The sequence below is a fragment of the Notolepis coatsorum genome (genome assembly GCF_963971535.1).
Source record: "Notolepis coatsorum genome assembly, chromosome: 4".
NCBI classification, from domain to species: Eukaryota; Metazoa; Chordata; class Actinopteri; order Aulopiformes; family Paralepididae; genus Notolepis; species Notolepis coatsorum.
In genome coordinates, this window is record NC_140168.1 from 112,148,997 (window position 1) to 112,162,212 (window position 13,216).

The 13,216-nt window shown below is 45.0% G+C and overlaps 1 protein-coding gene across 2 annotated transcripts in view; it reads left to right on the plus strand.

Moving 5' to 3' along the window:
• Window positions 1–10,734, plus strand: part of LOC311227135 (CTD nuclear envelope phosphatase 1A) — an 84,026-nt gene extending 73,292 nt beyond the window's left edge. For both annotated transcript variants that reach the window (XM_084312676.1, XM_084312677.1), the window contains 4 exons: window positions 3,440–3,556; window positions 8,348–8,459; window positions 9,895–9,979; window positions 10,589–10,734. In XM_084312676.1, coding sequence (XP_084168802.1) covers window positions 3,440–3,556; window positions 8,348–8,459; window positions 9,895–9,979; window positions 10,589–10,649 — 375 coding nt within the window. In that variant the 3' untranslated portion in view covers window positions 10,650–10,734. The remainder of the gene's footprint in view (window positions 1–3,439; window positions 3,557–8,347; window positions 8,460–9,894; window positions 9,980–10,588) is intronic.
• The last annotated feature ends 2,482 nt before the right edge of the window (window positions 10,735–13,216 follow it).

Consider the following 13,216-nt stretch of genomic DNA (forward strand, 5'->3'; position numbering starts at 1 on the left):
GGATTTTTATTCAGTGCATATGCACGAAGTTAGGTTAGTGCAGATGACGCTGAGCGTCACCAGTATTCATAGAACTTGGTTATATTCATAACCTTACGTTAACCCTTTCACTACCACACTACAGAAGGTTAACCTTTCACTACCACACTACATAAGGTTAACCCTTTCACTACCACACTACAGAAAGTTAACCCTTTCACTACCACACTACATAAGGTTAACCCTTTCACTACCACACTACATAAGGTTAACCCTTTCACTACCACACTACAGAAGTTTAACCCTTTCACTACCACACTACAGACGGTTAACCCTTTCACTACCACACTACAGAAGTTTAACCTTTCACTACCACACTACAGAGGGTTAACCTTTCACTACCACACTACAGAAGGTTGTATTATCGTACTTGGCCATTGCGTCCCGCTCTTAAGCCTATCGAGATATACCTCATCTCATGTACCTACTGTACTCCACTAACGAAAAAACAAATACGCCCATCACCTGCCGGGTCCCGCCCCTATGGAGGCGTAGCCTATAAGACACTAGGCATGGTCACCAAACACTTCCTCTATTTAGTTTCCATCATAACGGTCGCAGTGCGCCTTATGTAACTAGTTGTTATGAAAAGATTAGAGAAATTGCGTAATGTTGAAAGCTTACCGGAGGTTTGCTTACCCCTGGAATCTTCGGGGCATGTTTCAGCGACACGTCGGGCCTATGTTGATGTTTCCTCGTCTGGTGGCAGCAGACCAAGGAGCAGCGTACAAGGTTGGCTATCGGGCCAGCTTGTACACAGGTAGGCCCTGTGTCATCAGGCATTGATGTTGGTGTTAGTAATGCTGTGAAGTGTGTTTCGGCGCCAGGGCCGGGGTGGCTTGGTGAACGTTCCACTGCAGTGGACGATTTCCTGGCTATCCTGGAGCATGCTGCTTACATTAATGCTACTAATGCTAATGTTGATGCTGAAATGGGTCGTTCTAATATTCCCCGCCGCGGGATGTTGCCGCTTTTCCCTCCTCTTGCCCGGTTCATTGATGAAGGTCAGTCGGTTGCTAATGTGGGGGGTTTCGCTGAGTCTTATTTACCTTTTTTTACGGGTAAAAGGGCTAACAACAGGGTGCAGGCCGGGGGTACCGTGGCTACCTAGCCAGGTAGCTTTGTTCCTGTGCCCCGGCGGGGATGAATTATGTCCCACCCGGCCGATGCTTGAGAGCGAATCGGCTCGGAGGGTGGCAGTATGGACGGATGAGTGGTATACTGCTGCAGGATGGTTTGTAGCGGCGGCCAGTGTTATGGCTCAGCTGGCTAGTTTCCTATCCACATTGGCGTCGGGTAGTGGGGCTATGGGTCCAGCCGACATTGTAAACATGTTGCATGTTTGTGGTGTTATAGAGATCTTGACTCAGTCGCAAGCTAGAACTGCGGGGAGGATTAGGATGCTATCAACGTTTGTTGTTAGGCATGTTTGGTTGGAGCACTCTCCTCTTGGGGAAGAGGATAGGTTTTCTCTCACGACTCCTTTTTCCACGGAAAGACTTTTTGGTCATTCTGTGGAGGCGCAGGCGGTTGTTGATCTGGGTCCCACACCGCCTGACGCTGTGCAGCCAGAGGTGGGAGCACGGCCTCTTCAACGACTGTGGCGAGGCCCTCGACAGGCGGCCATGTTTCCCCCGCCAGTGGTGCCCTGGGCGGAGAGTCAACAGGGATCCACAAGGCCGACAGCCTTGGCGGCCGAGGGATCGGCCATTTTGGGTGTATTCGGCTTGGATAAAACAAGCCGTTGTCATTCTGCCGCGAGCAGCCCGCTCCCCGTTCAATCCTCTGTTACCCACGGAAGCGGGGCTCTGATCGTTTTCCTTTGGCTGCGGGCCGCGAACCTTCTTTGAAGCGCATGTGGCCCCATTCTTCACTTCTCATGGGGACAGGGGCTGACACCCAGTTGATGGCTGAGCCTGGGTCTGTCCGTGAGAATGTTGTGCTGTCGCGTGGCTCCTGCACCACACGTTGTGTGATGGGGGAGCCTGTTGTTACGGCTGCCACTAGCTACAGTGGTCAGCAGGGGGACTCGAGGCCTCTTCTGTTGAATGCACAGCAAGGGTTACCCCGGCCTCGCCTTCGCCAGGCGGGGTATCACGCTGATGCCTCCCACTCCCGTGAGAGCGGCAGTGGTCTGCAAAGAAGAGGCGAGCGTGATTTGGGTGATAGCAATATCACTGCAGGGCTTCGGCGTGTAGGAGCCCATGGGGTCCTCATGCCTTGCGTGTCTAGCTGTAGAACAACTCCTCAGCATGCGCTAGAGGGGTGTTCAGGGAGGGGGTGTGTGTCAACCAGTTTGATGACAGCTTCTCCCGTATCAAACCGGCCCTTTCTGTCGGGGTCCCCCCTTGGGTGCATCGCACAGCGGGAGGGACCGGGCCAACTATCTACTGTTCCTTGCGGCCCAGCGTCAGTTGACGGCGGGTGCGCTGTGGGATTATTTTCACATATGGCGACAAGAATGCCGTTTGGGGGGGTGGATAGAGAGAACGTTGAAGGAGGGGCTTGTGTTGCAGTTCGCGCAACCCCACCCTCCGTTCTCAGGTTTGGTGCCGACCCTATTGTCAGGGTCAGAAGCAGTGACAGCCCTGGCCGACGAGATCCAATCTCTGTTGGCGAAGCAGGCCGTAGTCGTGGTCCCGAGAGAGGACGCGATGTCAGGCGTCTACTCCCGTTATTTTCTGGTGCCCAAGAAAACGGGGGGGGTCAGACCTATACTGGATCTGTCCGCGTTCAATCGGTTGATTGTAGCGAGACCGTTCAGGATGTTGACCGTCAAACTCCTTCTGCTTGCTGTCAGAAGGGGAGACTGGTTCACCTCCATAGACCTGAAGGATGCGTATTTTCACATCCCGATTTTCCCTTTTCACAGGAAGTTCCTGCGGTTCCTGTTTCAGGGCGTAGCGTACGAGTACCAGAGGTTGCCGTTCGGCTATTCTCTGGCTCCCCGCACATTCACCAAGTGTGTAGCGACTGTGTTGGAAACGGGTTTTTTGGCAAGGAAGAGTGTTTGGTGACCATGCCTAGTGTCTTATAGGCTACGCCTCCATAGGGGCGGGACCCGGCAGGTGATGGGCGTATTTGTTTTTTCGTTAGTGGAGTACAGTAGGTACATGAGATGAGGTATATCTCGATAGGCTTAAGAGCGGGACGCTCAGCCAGTACTCATATAACTAGGTTATATACATAACCTTTCGTTAACCTTTCACTACCACACTACAGAAGGTTAACCTTTCACTACCACACTACAGAAGTTTAACCCTTTCACTACCACACTACAGAAGGTTAACCTTTCACTACCACACTACAGAAGTTTAACCCTTTCACTACCACACTACAGAAGGTTAACCTTTCACTACCACACTACAGAAGGTTAAAGAAGTGTTCACTGTGTTTTCAGGTGAGCCAGTGGTATGAACTGGTGGTTTTCACGGCCAGTATGGAGATCTACGGCTCGGCGGTGGCAGACAAGCTGGACAACAACAGGAACATCCTGAAACGCAGATACTACAGACAGGTGAGATACTACAGACGGACAGGTAGATACTACAGACAGACAGGTAGAGACTACAGACAGGTAGAGACTACAGACGGGTAGAGACTACAGACAGACAAGTAGATACTACAGACAGACAGGTAGAGACTACAGACAGGTAGAGACTACAGACGGGTAGAGACTACAGACGGGTAGAGACTACAGACGGGTAGATACTACAGACAGGCGGGTGAGAATCGCCAGAGACCTCACGATACGATACTATCGCGATACTTGCGTCACGATACGATAGTATCGTGATACTAAATATATTGCGATATGCGAGTATTACATTTTTTTATAAAAAATGTGTCAACATGTTTTATCTAATAAAATATAGTTCATATATATATATCACATTTCAATAGTTTTTATTGCAGAACATGGTATTTTCTCAAGCAGACAGATGTAAACACTTTAATCTGTGTTGCATGTACCTGACAAACTGAACTGTTATTAGTCATATTCCAACTTAAAGGATAACTCCACTATTTTGGGAAATTAGCTTATTTAACATCTTCCCTGGAGTTAGACAAGAAGATGCATACCTTTTTTGTCTCTGTTGACCAAACTTGATATGCATGACCTTGGTGGGCTCTAGGTCAACTCCTGAAAAGGGGGTCAATGTCAGACCTTGCAATCAAAAGTTAGGGGCGCACTGAAATTATGGCAAGGGTTATTAGCCCCCTAACTTTTGATTGCAAAGTCTGACATTGACCCCCTTTTCAGGAGTTGACCTAGAGCCCACCAAGGTCATGCATATCAAGTTTGGTCAATGTCAGACCTTGCAATACACTGTAAGGCACTGTAAGGCTACTGTCCTGCCTCACTTCCAGTGATGAAGCTAAGCTATGCTAACGGAGCATCTATTCCCAAAGCTAAAATGCACGCACAGAGACAAAAAAGGTATGCATCTTCTTGTCTAACTCCAGGGAAGATGTTAAATAAGCTAATTTCCCAAAATAGTGGAGTTATCCTTTAACTGAATGCACATGTGTGTGTGGACTACTGTACTATTACAGGTATTGAAATGAACAATGCAACTTCCTTAAAAAAAAAATTTTTATTTAAATTTTTTATGAATAATTAAATATCGATACTTGGCATCCCTGTATCGATACAGTATCGCCACGCAAAGTATCGCGAAACTACTACGTATCGATTTTTTCCCCCGCCCCTATGAGATACTACAGACAGACGGGTAGATACTACAGACACTTGTGATTGGAGGATCAAGAAAAGAGGGCAGGGTTTTAGATGAGAAGCAACAGTTGTGATTGGAGGATCAAGAAAAGAGGGCAGGGTTTGAGATGGGTCATTTAGGAAGATGTATTTTTTATTTTGGGTAAATTGGGTCGTATTGGGCCATCGTATGTTTTTAGTTTGTATTGAAATTGTATTGAAATTGTCTTTCTTTTTTTTGTAATACTTATACTTACAGTACAATCTATATACAAGTTCTTTTTGGCTCCATGTGGGGTATATGTACACATGTTTTACTAAATTAAATTTAAATTCAAAAGGCAAGTACATCTTCAAGTAATCAAAGCCTAATAGCAGCTATAAAATCAGTCTAATCAATAAAAATAAATGAATCGATAATGATGTTTTGGTTTTCAGTACTGGGGCAATTCTTCAGTTAAAGGAAAACTCCAACATTTTGGGAAATTAGCTTATTTAACATCTTCCCTGGAGTTAGACAAGAAGATACATACATTTTTTGTCTATCTGCATGCATTAGGCTTAAGGCCTCTGCATGCTACAGAAACTGCAAAGCAACTGCAACATCGACAACGCAACGGTGTTGCAGACACTGCCTTTATGCTTCTGCAACATCGACGCACAGCCTATGATGCAACATTGTACCCCGGATGTGCGGCACACGCCCAGCCCCGCTGCACACTCTAGCAATTACATAACGGATTTCCCTTCTCAACCATACGTTAGTATAATAATAGCCCTGTTTATGTTTGTTTTCGCTTGTGTTCTTGTATATAGTGTAATATAGTTATATCTACTTTAGTTAAGTTAAGTTTGTTTGTTAGTTAACTTGGTTAGTTCATTATTTTAGATTCGTTTTATAGTTTAGGTAACTTTCATTTTACGTTAACTAACGTTGGTTTTACTTTAATGGGATGGACGTTAATGTGCAGATGCAAATACATCTGTTACAGCAACAGGCTATTGACGACGAGGAGGAAGAGCTGCTTATTTTAATTGCCAGGAGAGTGTGTCGAAGACGCCGAGAATTCATGGTCATGTTACTATCCTTATAGTCTTCGCTATTATATAAATGCTGGTACTTTCGGACCTCCTCTGCTATCCGTTCCTGTCTTTGATTCATTTTAAACTATCTTATAAATGACAATCCACTCTGTAAGCTATCGAGCTACACCTGTCAGTAAGGTTTTTTTTTGTCTCGAGCCAGGAACACTAGAAGTGACAGGCAGCCCCGGCCCCATTCACTACCAACCAATCACTGCTACGCAATATCAACGCAACGGTTGTTCAGATTAGATTTTGGGGAGAGGTACGCAACATCCTCACAACACACTCTACAAAATCTAATCTGAACAACCGTTGCGTTGATATTGCGTAGCAGTGATTGGTTGGTTAGCGAATGGGGGCGGGGCTGTCATAGAATAATATTGGTCCCGCAGGGAGGAATACCATCCTCCATTGTTGTAGCCAGCCAGCTAGCGTTGATGCTATTCAATGCTATCATACCCAACTAACGTTAATGCCATTCAGAATTTATTAACATAGCTACAACAACACACAGTAACGTTAATATAATTACATGCATCATTGTTTACAATGAACGGTGGGGCTAATCTAAAGGACTGGACACGGACAAGTTAAACAGCAATCAATTAATTTAATATAACAGGTAGTTCGAGCTGCATTTTCGTGCCTACAACCACAGCCACAGGGATATATCCAGCTTTGACGAGCTCTCTCTCCTCCTGCCGATTAAATTCAGCAGCTCTTCCTCGAGTGCCTGTAGCTGCCTGCATTTGCACAAAGGCGTCCATCCCTGCTGCTAGCTAACGTTAAAACTAACCTAAAGTTACACAAGCAGAATACATCACAAATACTTCCGGTCGGGGGATTTCAAAATAAAAGAGCGACGTCTAAAAGCACCGGAAATACGTTTATTTTGTACATTATCTAACCTTAACACAAACTTAAACTAACTTTCGATTAGTTTAGGTTCGTGTTAACATTAGATAATGTACAAAATAAACGTATTTACGGTGCTTTTAGACGTCGCTCTTTTATTTTGAAATCCCCCGACCGGAAGTAAAAATTGTGCTTCTTTTTCTGCTTGTTATCAATGGGTTGGTTGAGAAGGGAAGTTTCATCTATCTAGGGAACCTAGCTACATCCGGGGTACAATGTTGCATAGGCTGCACGTCGATGTTGCAGAAGCATAAAGGCAGAGTGTCTGCAACACCGTTGCTTTGTCGATGTTGTGTTGCAGTTGCTTTGCAGTTTCTGTAGCATGCAGAGGCCTTTAGGGAACACCCGCACCGTTAGCGTAGCTTAGCTTCATCACTGGAAGTGGGTCAGACTTATACCCTGAAGTTCCCTAAAGTCACGAAATACACTCCAAATACAACTCCAAAACGTTCCTGTAAACATGTTGTGACCTGTGTATTTACCACGTGGAGAAATTAAAAATAATTGTATTCGACATTTACGTTTTCTAAGCAAATATACTCTGAACTATTTTTTGCCTAACCACTGTTGTATACTCATCTGGTTATTTAGTATAACATATAATAATGAGGAGACACGAGACAAGGGTAAATTCCAGTTGACAGCTCTTTAGTGGAAAACTCAACACAGGTGATTACAATGACGGCCGTACTTATTAGCAGGGGGCGTGACGGTATCTAATAAGGGGCAAACTTAGAATGTCAATACACAACACACTCCTCTCGGGGCACAGTGATTTCACGCAACGCAGTGCTACTTTCTAACGTGACGCCAGTGTTTGTTTACATTTTCATTTCATTCAAAGGATCCGAACCGATTGAAGTTTATGGATACCATGACTGTGGTAAGTTTTAATTTATGTTTTTAGATGGAAGGCTGTATTCCATCTGTCTAACGTTAGCGAATATTGTGAGATTGATGAATAGGACATAACGTTGCTGGACTATCGACCTAGTTAGCCCCTTTCCTGACTGCGATGCACGGCTACAGGGTTTGGGCACATGAATCCACACTTGTGGTATTATTATAACTAATTTATTGTGTAACGCTAGCCCCTTAAAACTTACCACAGTCATGGTATCCATAAACTTCAATCAGTTCGGATCCTTTGAATGAAATGAAAATGTAAACAAACACTGGCGTTAGCATTAGAAAGTAGCACTGCGTTGCGTGAAATCACTGCGCCCCGAGAGGAGTGGTTTGGCAAAAGAAAAATCTGAGTATTTTTGCTTAGAAAACGTAAATGTTGAATTCAATTATTTTTTATTTCTCCACGTGGTAAATACACAGGTCACAACATGTTTACAGGAACGTTTTGGAGTGTATTTCGTGACTGTAGGGAACTTCAGGGTAAAAGTCTGACCCACTACGCTAACGGTGCGGCTGTTCCCTAAGCCTAATGCATGCACAGAGACAAAAAAGGTATGTATCTTCTTGTCTAACTCCAGGGAAGATGTTAAATAAGCTAATTTCCCAAAATGTTGGAGTTTTCCTTTAAGCTTGGATTGAGGATTGGGCCTTTATAGATGTGTTTGTGGTTTCTCTCAACAGCATTGTACATTGGATCTAGGTAGTTATATTAAAGATTTGTCTGTAGTCCATGATGACCTGTCCAGTATTGTCATCCTTGACAACTCGCCTGGTGCTTACCGCAGCCATCCAGGTGAGAGACACACCCACACACGCACACACACACACACGCACACACACACGCACGCACACACACACGCACATGCACACTAGGGCTGTCTTAAATACTTCGAAGCTTCGTTCGATGGGCATGGGATTCGAATATGAAAATAAAATTCGATTATTTAAAAAAAAGAAAAAAATATATAATTCTTTTTTTATTATTATTTTTGTGTGCAAAATCAACTCTGCCTCTCTTTGTTAACTACAACAAGCAATGCTGTTTGTTATTTAAGATGAGGTCGGACTCGGCACTGACAGATTTGTGTTCATTGTGCTTCTTTTATAAAGCCTCAAATGACGGCTTACAATATTTCATGGAAGCAAAGTGTTTAGTTTGTCTAAGATTTAAAAAGGTTTAAACTTTACAGCACTGACAAAGTTGAACAAAGTGCTGTTGTACAAGTCCCACAACATAAAGAAAAATATATATTTATTATCTTTTTTTTCTTCTCGAAGCTTCGAATTAAAATCGAATCTCGGCCCCGAAGCTTTGAATTCCAAAAAGCAATTGTAAGGTCAGCCCTAATGCACACACCCACACCCCCTACTACTGGCTCGGTGGCTCCTGTGTTTGTTGTCTGTTACTCGTGGCTCTATGTTCTTGTGTATTCATATTGTTCCCCGTTTCCCTGTGGTTCTATGTTTCTTTGTTTTCTTATTTATTTATTTGCCTACATTACATTTACATTTAGTCATTTAGCTGACGCTTTTATCCAAAGCGACTTACAAGTTCTGTACGACAAGCCATCAGGAAGGGCACAACTCTATCAGCTGAGCAACAATAACAATGCCTATTGTCAGCGACTTCGGGTCATTGAGAAGCGCTATATAAATTATTATTATTCAAATATATTTTGTCCAGGTTTATCAATATCCAAACCCCATCTTTCTCCCACTGGATCTCTCTGATGAACATGTTCATAGTAAATGGACAAAGAAAGACCCTAGTTTGGTCCATCAATAAGCAATGCCGTCTCCCTAATCCAAGAGCTGGAGAGGGCTGAGACTGACAATTCATGCTTTTCCGTTCCACGTCATCTTGAAATGTTTCGTCTGTGTGTGTAAATGTAAAAAGTCGACGTGCATTCTCCAAAGTCACCTTCCTGGTGGTCTATCTTTAGGTCGTTAGATCTTCTATCTGATGGGTGTCATCGTCTCTCTCGGAGCACCTGCCTGATGCACTCCCTCTAGTGGAGCTTTAGTGTATTACCAAGCTAAATTATGATAATGATGATAAACTAGTATGGTTTTGTGTCTGCATGGTTTGGTTCTGATTGTTTTTTATCTCACTGAGCATGGACCCACCAGGCTGTCCGTATCTTATTCTACATTTTTAAATGTGCTTTTGTATTGGTCACAAATGCTGCCCTTGGACACTGTCATTAAGTTCTCGCTCTCTCTTCCAGACAATGCAATACCCATCAAGTCCTGGTTCAGTGATCCTAGTGACACAGCACTCCTTAACCTGCTACCTATGCTGGATGCACTGAGGTGAGAGACCACTTATCCATTTATCCAGAACTGCGTGAAATCGATAAGTGGCGTCACTTATCGATTTTTTTTGCATGTGTGAAAATAAAATGTATAATACAATATATATATATATATATATATATTTAACCGTAACGTTAGTTTGTGTGTCACGTGCACTCACTGTAGTTTTTGCGATAGCCGCTGTTTGATTGACACACCGCCCAAACTATTACGTGCTTCCAATCTGTGTAACGAGCGTCGGTTTTAGAACAAGTGACCACCTCTTAATGACCGGACCAATCGCCACTGACGCTGAACATGATTGACGGTTTGTGTAGCCAATGAAGTTCTGAAGAGAATGACATCTTACTTGAGTTGGTTTTCTGAGACCGAGAAGCGGTAAAACTGGTAAAAGCATACCGTACACTAGTCTGTCTCTCCAGAGAGCAAATTGCGCTAATCTGTTGTTGCGCTGATCTGTTGTTGATCTGTTGTTGTGTGAGAAGGGGGTGAGAAGGGGTTCATATTGCGTTAATCGAAGTCTCTGCTCTGTCTTCTTCTTCTCTCCGAAAGGTTCATATTGCGTTAATCGAAGTCTCTGCTCTGTCTTCTTCTTCTCTCCGAAAGGTTCACCGCCGACGTCCGCTCCGTCCTCAGTCGAAACCTCCACCAGCACCGGCTTTGGTGATTGGCTGAATCGGGAGGGGAGGGGCTTGTTGACAGGCCCCTCCCCTCTTCTCCCGGCTTCCGTCCTGCCCTCCGTTCCCCCCCCCGTCGAGCCGCCGCCCTCCTGGGGCCTCTCTCACCCAGGGTTCTGAGGATAAGAGGGCCGGAGTGACCGCCTCGCGTGGGACCAACAGTATGGGGTCATGACCCCGCTAACTACTGGGGAGGGGGGAGGAGCCAGCTGTTTTTTTTTTTTTTTTTTTTTCAAAACAAAATGGAGCCTCTCTGCCTTACAGCTCCTGATACTGACTGTGTGCGTATGGGGGTGCGTCTGAGTACATGAGTCGGAGTATGCTTGCTGCGTTCGTTAGTCTTTTTAAAACTTTTTTGACGATTTGGAGGGGGGAAAGAGAAGGATCTGCAAGGCAACAAAGACAAGTCTCTTATAATAATCATCATCATCATCGTCCCCTCCTCCTCCTTCCTCTCCTTCACCTTGGACTCTGGACGACCCGTCCATTTTACTCTCCTGACCTCGTGACTGGGCAGGGTGATGGTGTGACATGGCAGTTTATGAGTGGGCTCTCAGGGGGGGGGGGGCTGTCCCTGCGTCCCCCTTTTAGGTTGACCCACAACCCAATGGTTTCATGTTGGGTCTGAGTGTTTAATTTGTGATTTTGAGGTACTTTTTTTTTTTTCTTTTTTTTTTTTTTTTTTTTTTATAAACCACAAGAATGGATAACTGTAAAGTTTTACTTGCTCTGTACCACAGACATCTCCTTTTTGGATAAATACCTAAGTGGCCGCACTCACTTTCCTCCCAGAAGCTCCTCTATAGGACTCAGTGATGTAGACTCTGGACCGAAGAGTAGTAATAAAAGAATGGTCCAAAAAAGACTTTGGAATAGCTGGACCGCCTTGATATTTTTTCTTTTCTCCTCAATTACCATAATGTGTCTCCTGATGCCTCCCCTCCTTCCCTCCTGACCACAACACCTTCCCCTCCTCTCCTCCCCTCCTTCCCTCCTGACCACAACACCTTCCCCTCCTCTCCTCCCCTCCTGACCACAACACCTTCCCCTCCTCTCCTCCCCTCCTTCCCTCCTGACCACAACACCTTCCCCTCCTCTCCTCCCCTCCTTCCCTCCTGACCACAACACCTTCCCCTCCTCTCCTCCCCTCCTTCCCTCCTGACCACAACACCTTCCCCTCCTCTCCTCCTCTCCTTCCCTCCTGACCACAACACCTTCCCCTCCTCTCCTCCCCTCCTTCCCTCCTGACCACAACACCCTCCCCTCCTCTCCTCCCCTCCTTCCCTCCTGACCACAACACCTTCCCCTCCTCGCTGTTTGATACCATCCTAATTTCAATTCTAGAGAATTTGCACTTCATTTCTCTCCTGTTGCATTTGGTTTTTGTATTTGATTCAGAATTTGGAGTCTTGCCCCCCCCCCCCCTCCTCTCCTGTCTGTCTTCAGCTGTCAGACCCCCCCCTCCTCTCCTGTCTGTCTTCAGCTGTCAGACCCCCCCCCCTCCTCTGTCAGACCCCCCCTCCTCTCCTGTCTGTGTTCAGCTGTCAGACCCCCCCCCCCCCCCCCTGTCTTTAATGCCTTCTGAACACTGTCTCGTCACGGCTCACGGTAGCTTCTTATTGGCTCTGTCTGCAGGTCTGTGTTACTAATAAAACACTTGTCAGTATCGACCAATCTCCTACCCAGTTTATTTTCCATGCCCTTTAATTCTGCTCTTCTGTCACTGTCGCCTAGAATGGACCTATCTCAAACCCTGCCCTCTTTTCTTGATCCTCCAATCACAACTGTCGCTGTCCGAGGTAAGCGACAGTTGTGATTGGAGGATCAAGAAAAGAGGGCAGGGTTTGAGATAGGTCTATTTGCTTCAGGGCAATATAATGTGAGATAGAATTGACGGCTTCAGGGCAATATAATGTGAGATAGAATTGACGGCTTCAGGGCAATATAATGTGAGATAGAATTGAGTGCTTCAGGGCAATATAATGTGAGATAGAATTGAGTGCTTCAGGGCAATATAATGTGAGATTGAATTGAGTGCTTCAGGGCAATATAATGTGAGATAGAATTGACTGCTTCAGGGCAATATAATGTGAGCTAGAATTGACTGCTTCAGGGCAATATAATGTGAGATAGAATTGACGGCTTCAGGGCAATATAATGCGAGATAGAATTGATGGCTTCAGGGCAATATAATGTGAGCTAGAATTGAGTGCTTCAGGGCAATATAATGTGAGATTGAATTGAGTGCTTCAGGGCAATATAATGTGAGATAGAATTGACGGCTTCAGGGCAATATAATGTGAGCTAGAATTGAGTGCTTCAGGGCAATATAATGTGAGATAGAATTGAGTGCTTCAGGGCAATATAATGTGAGATAGAATTGACGGCTTCAGGGCAATATAATGTGAGCTAGAATTGACTGCTTCAGGGCAATATAATGTGAGATAGAATTGACGGCTTCAGGGCAATATAATGTGAGATAGAAGTTTGAGAACTGAATGACTAACAATATGGTAACTGCTCAGTAAAACCTATGGGGTTCTAGAATTTTGAGAAA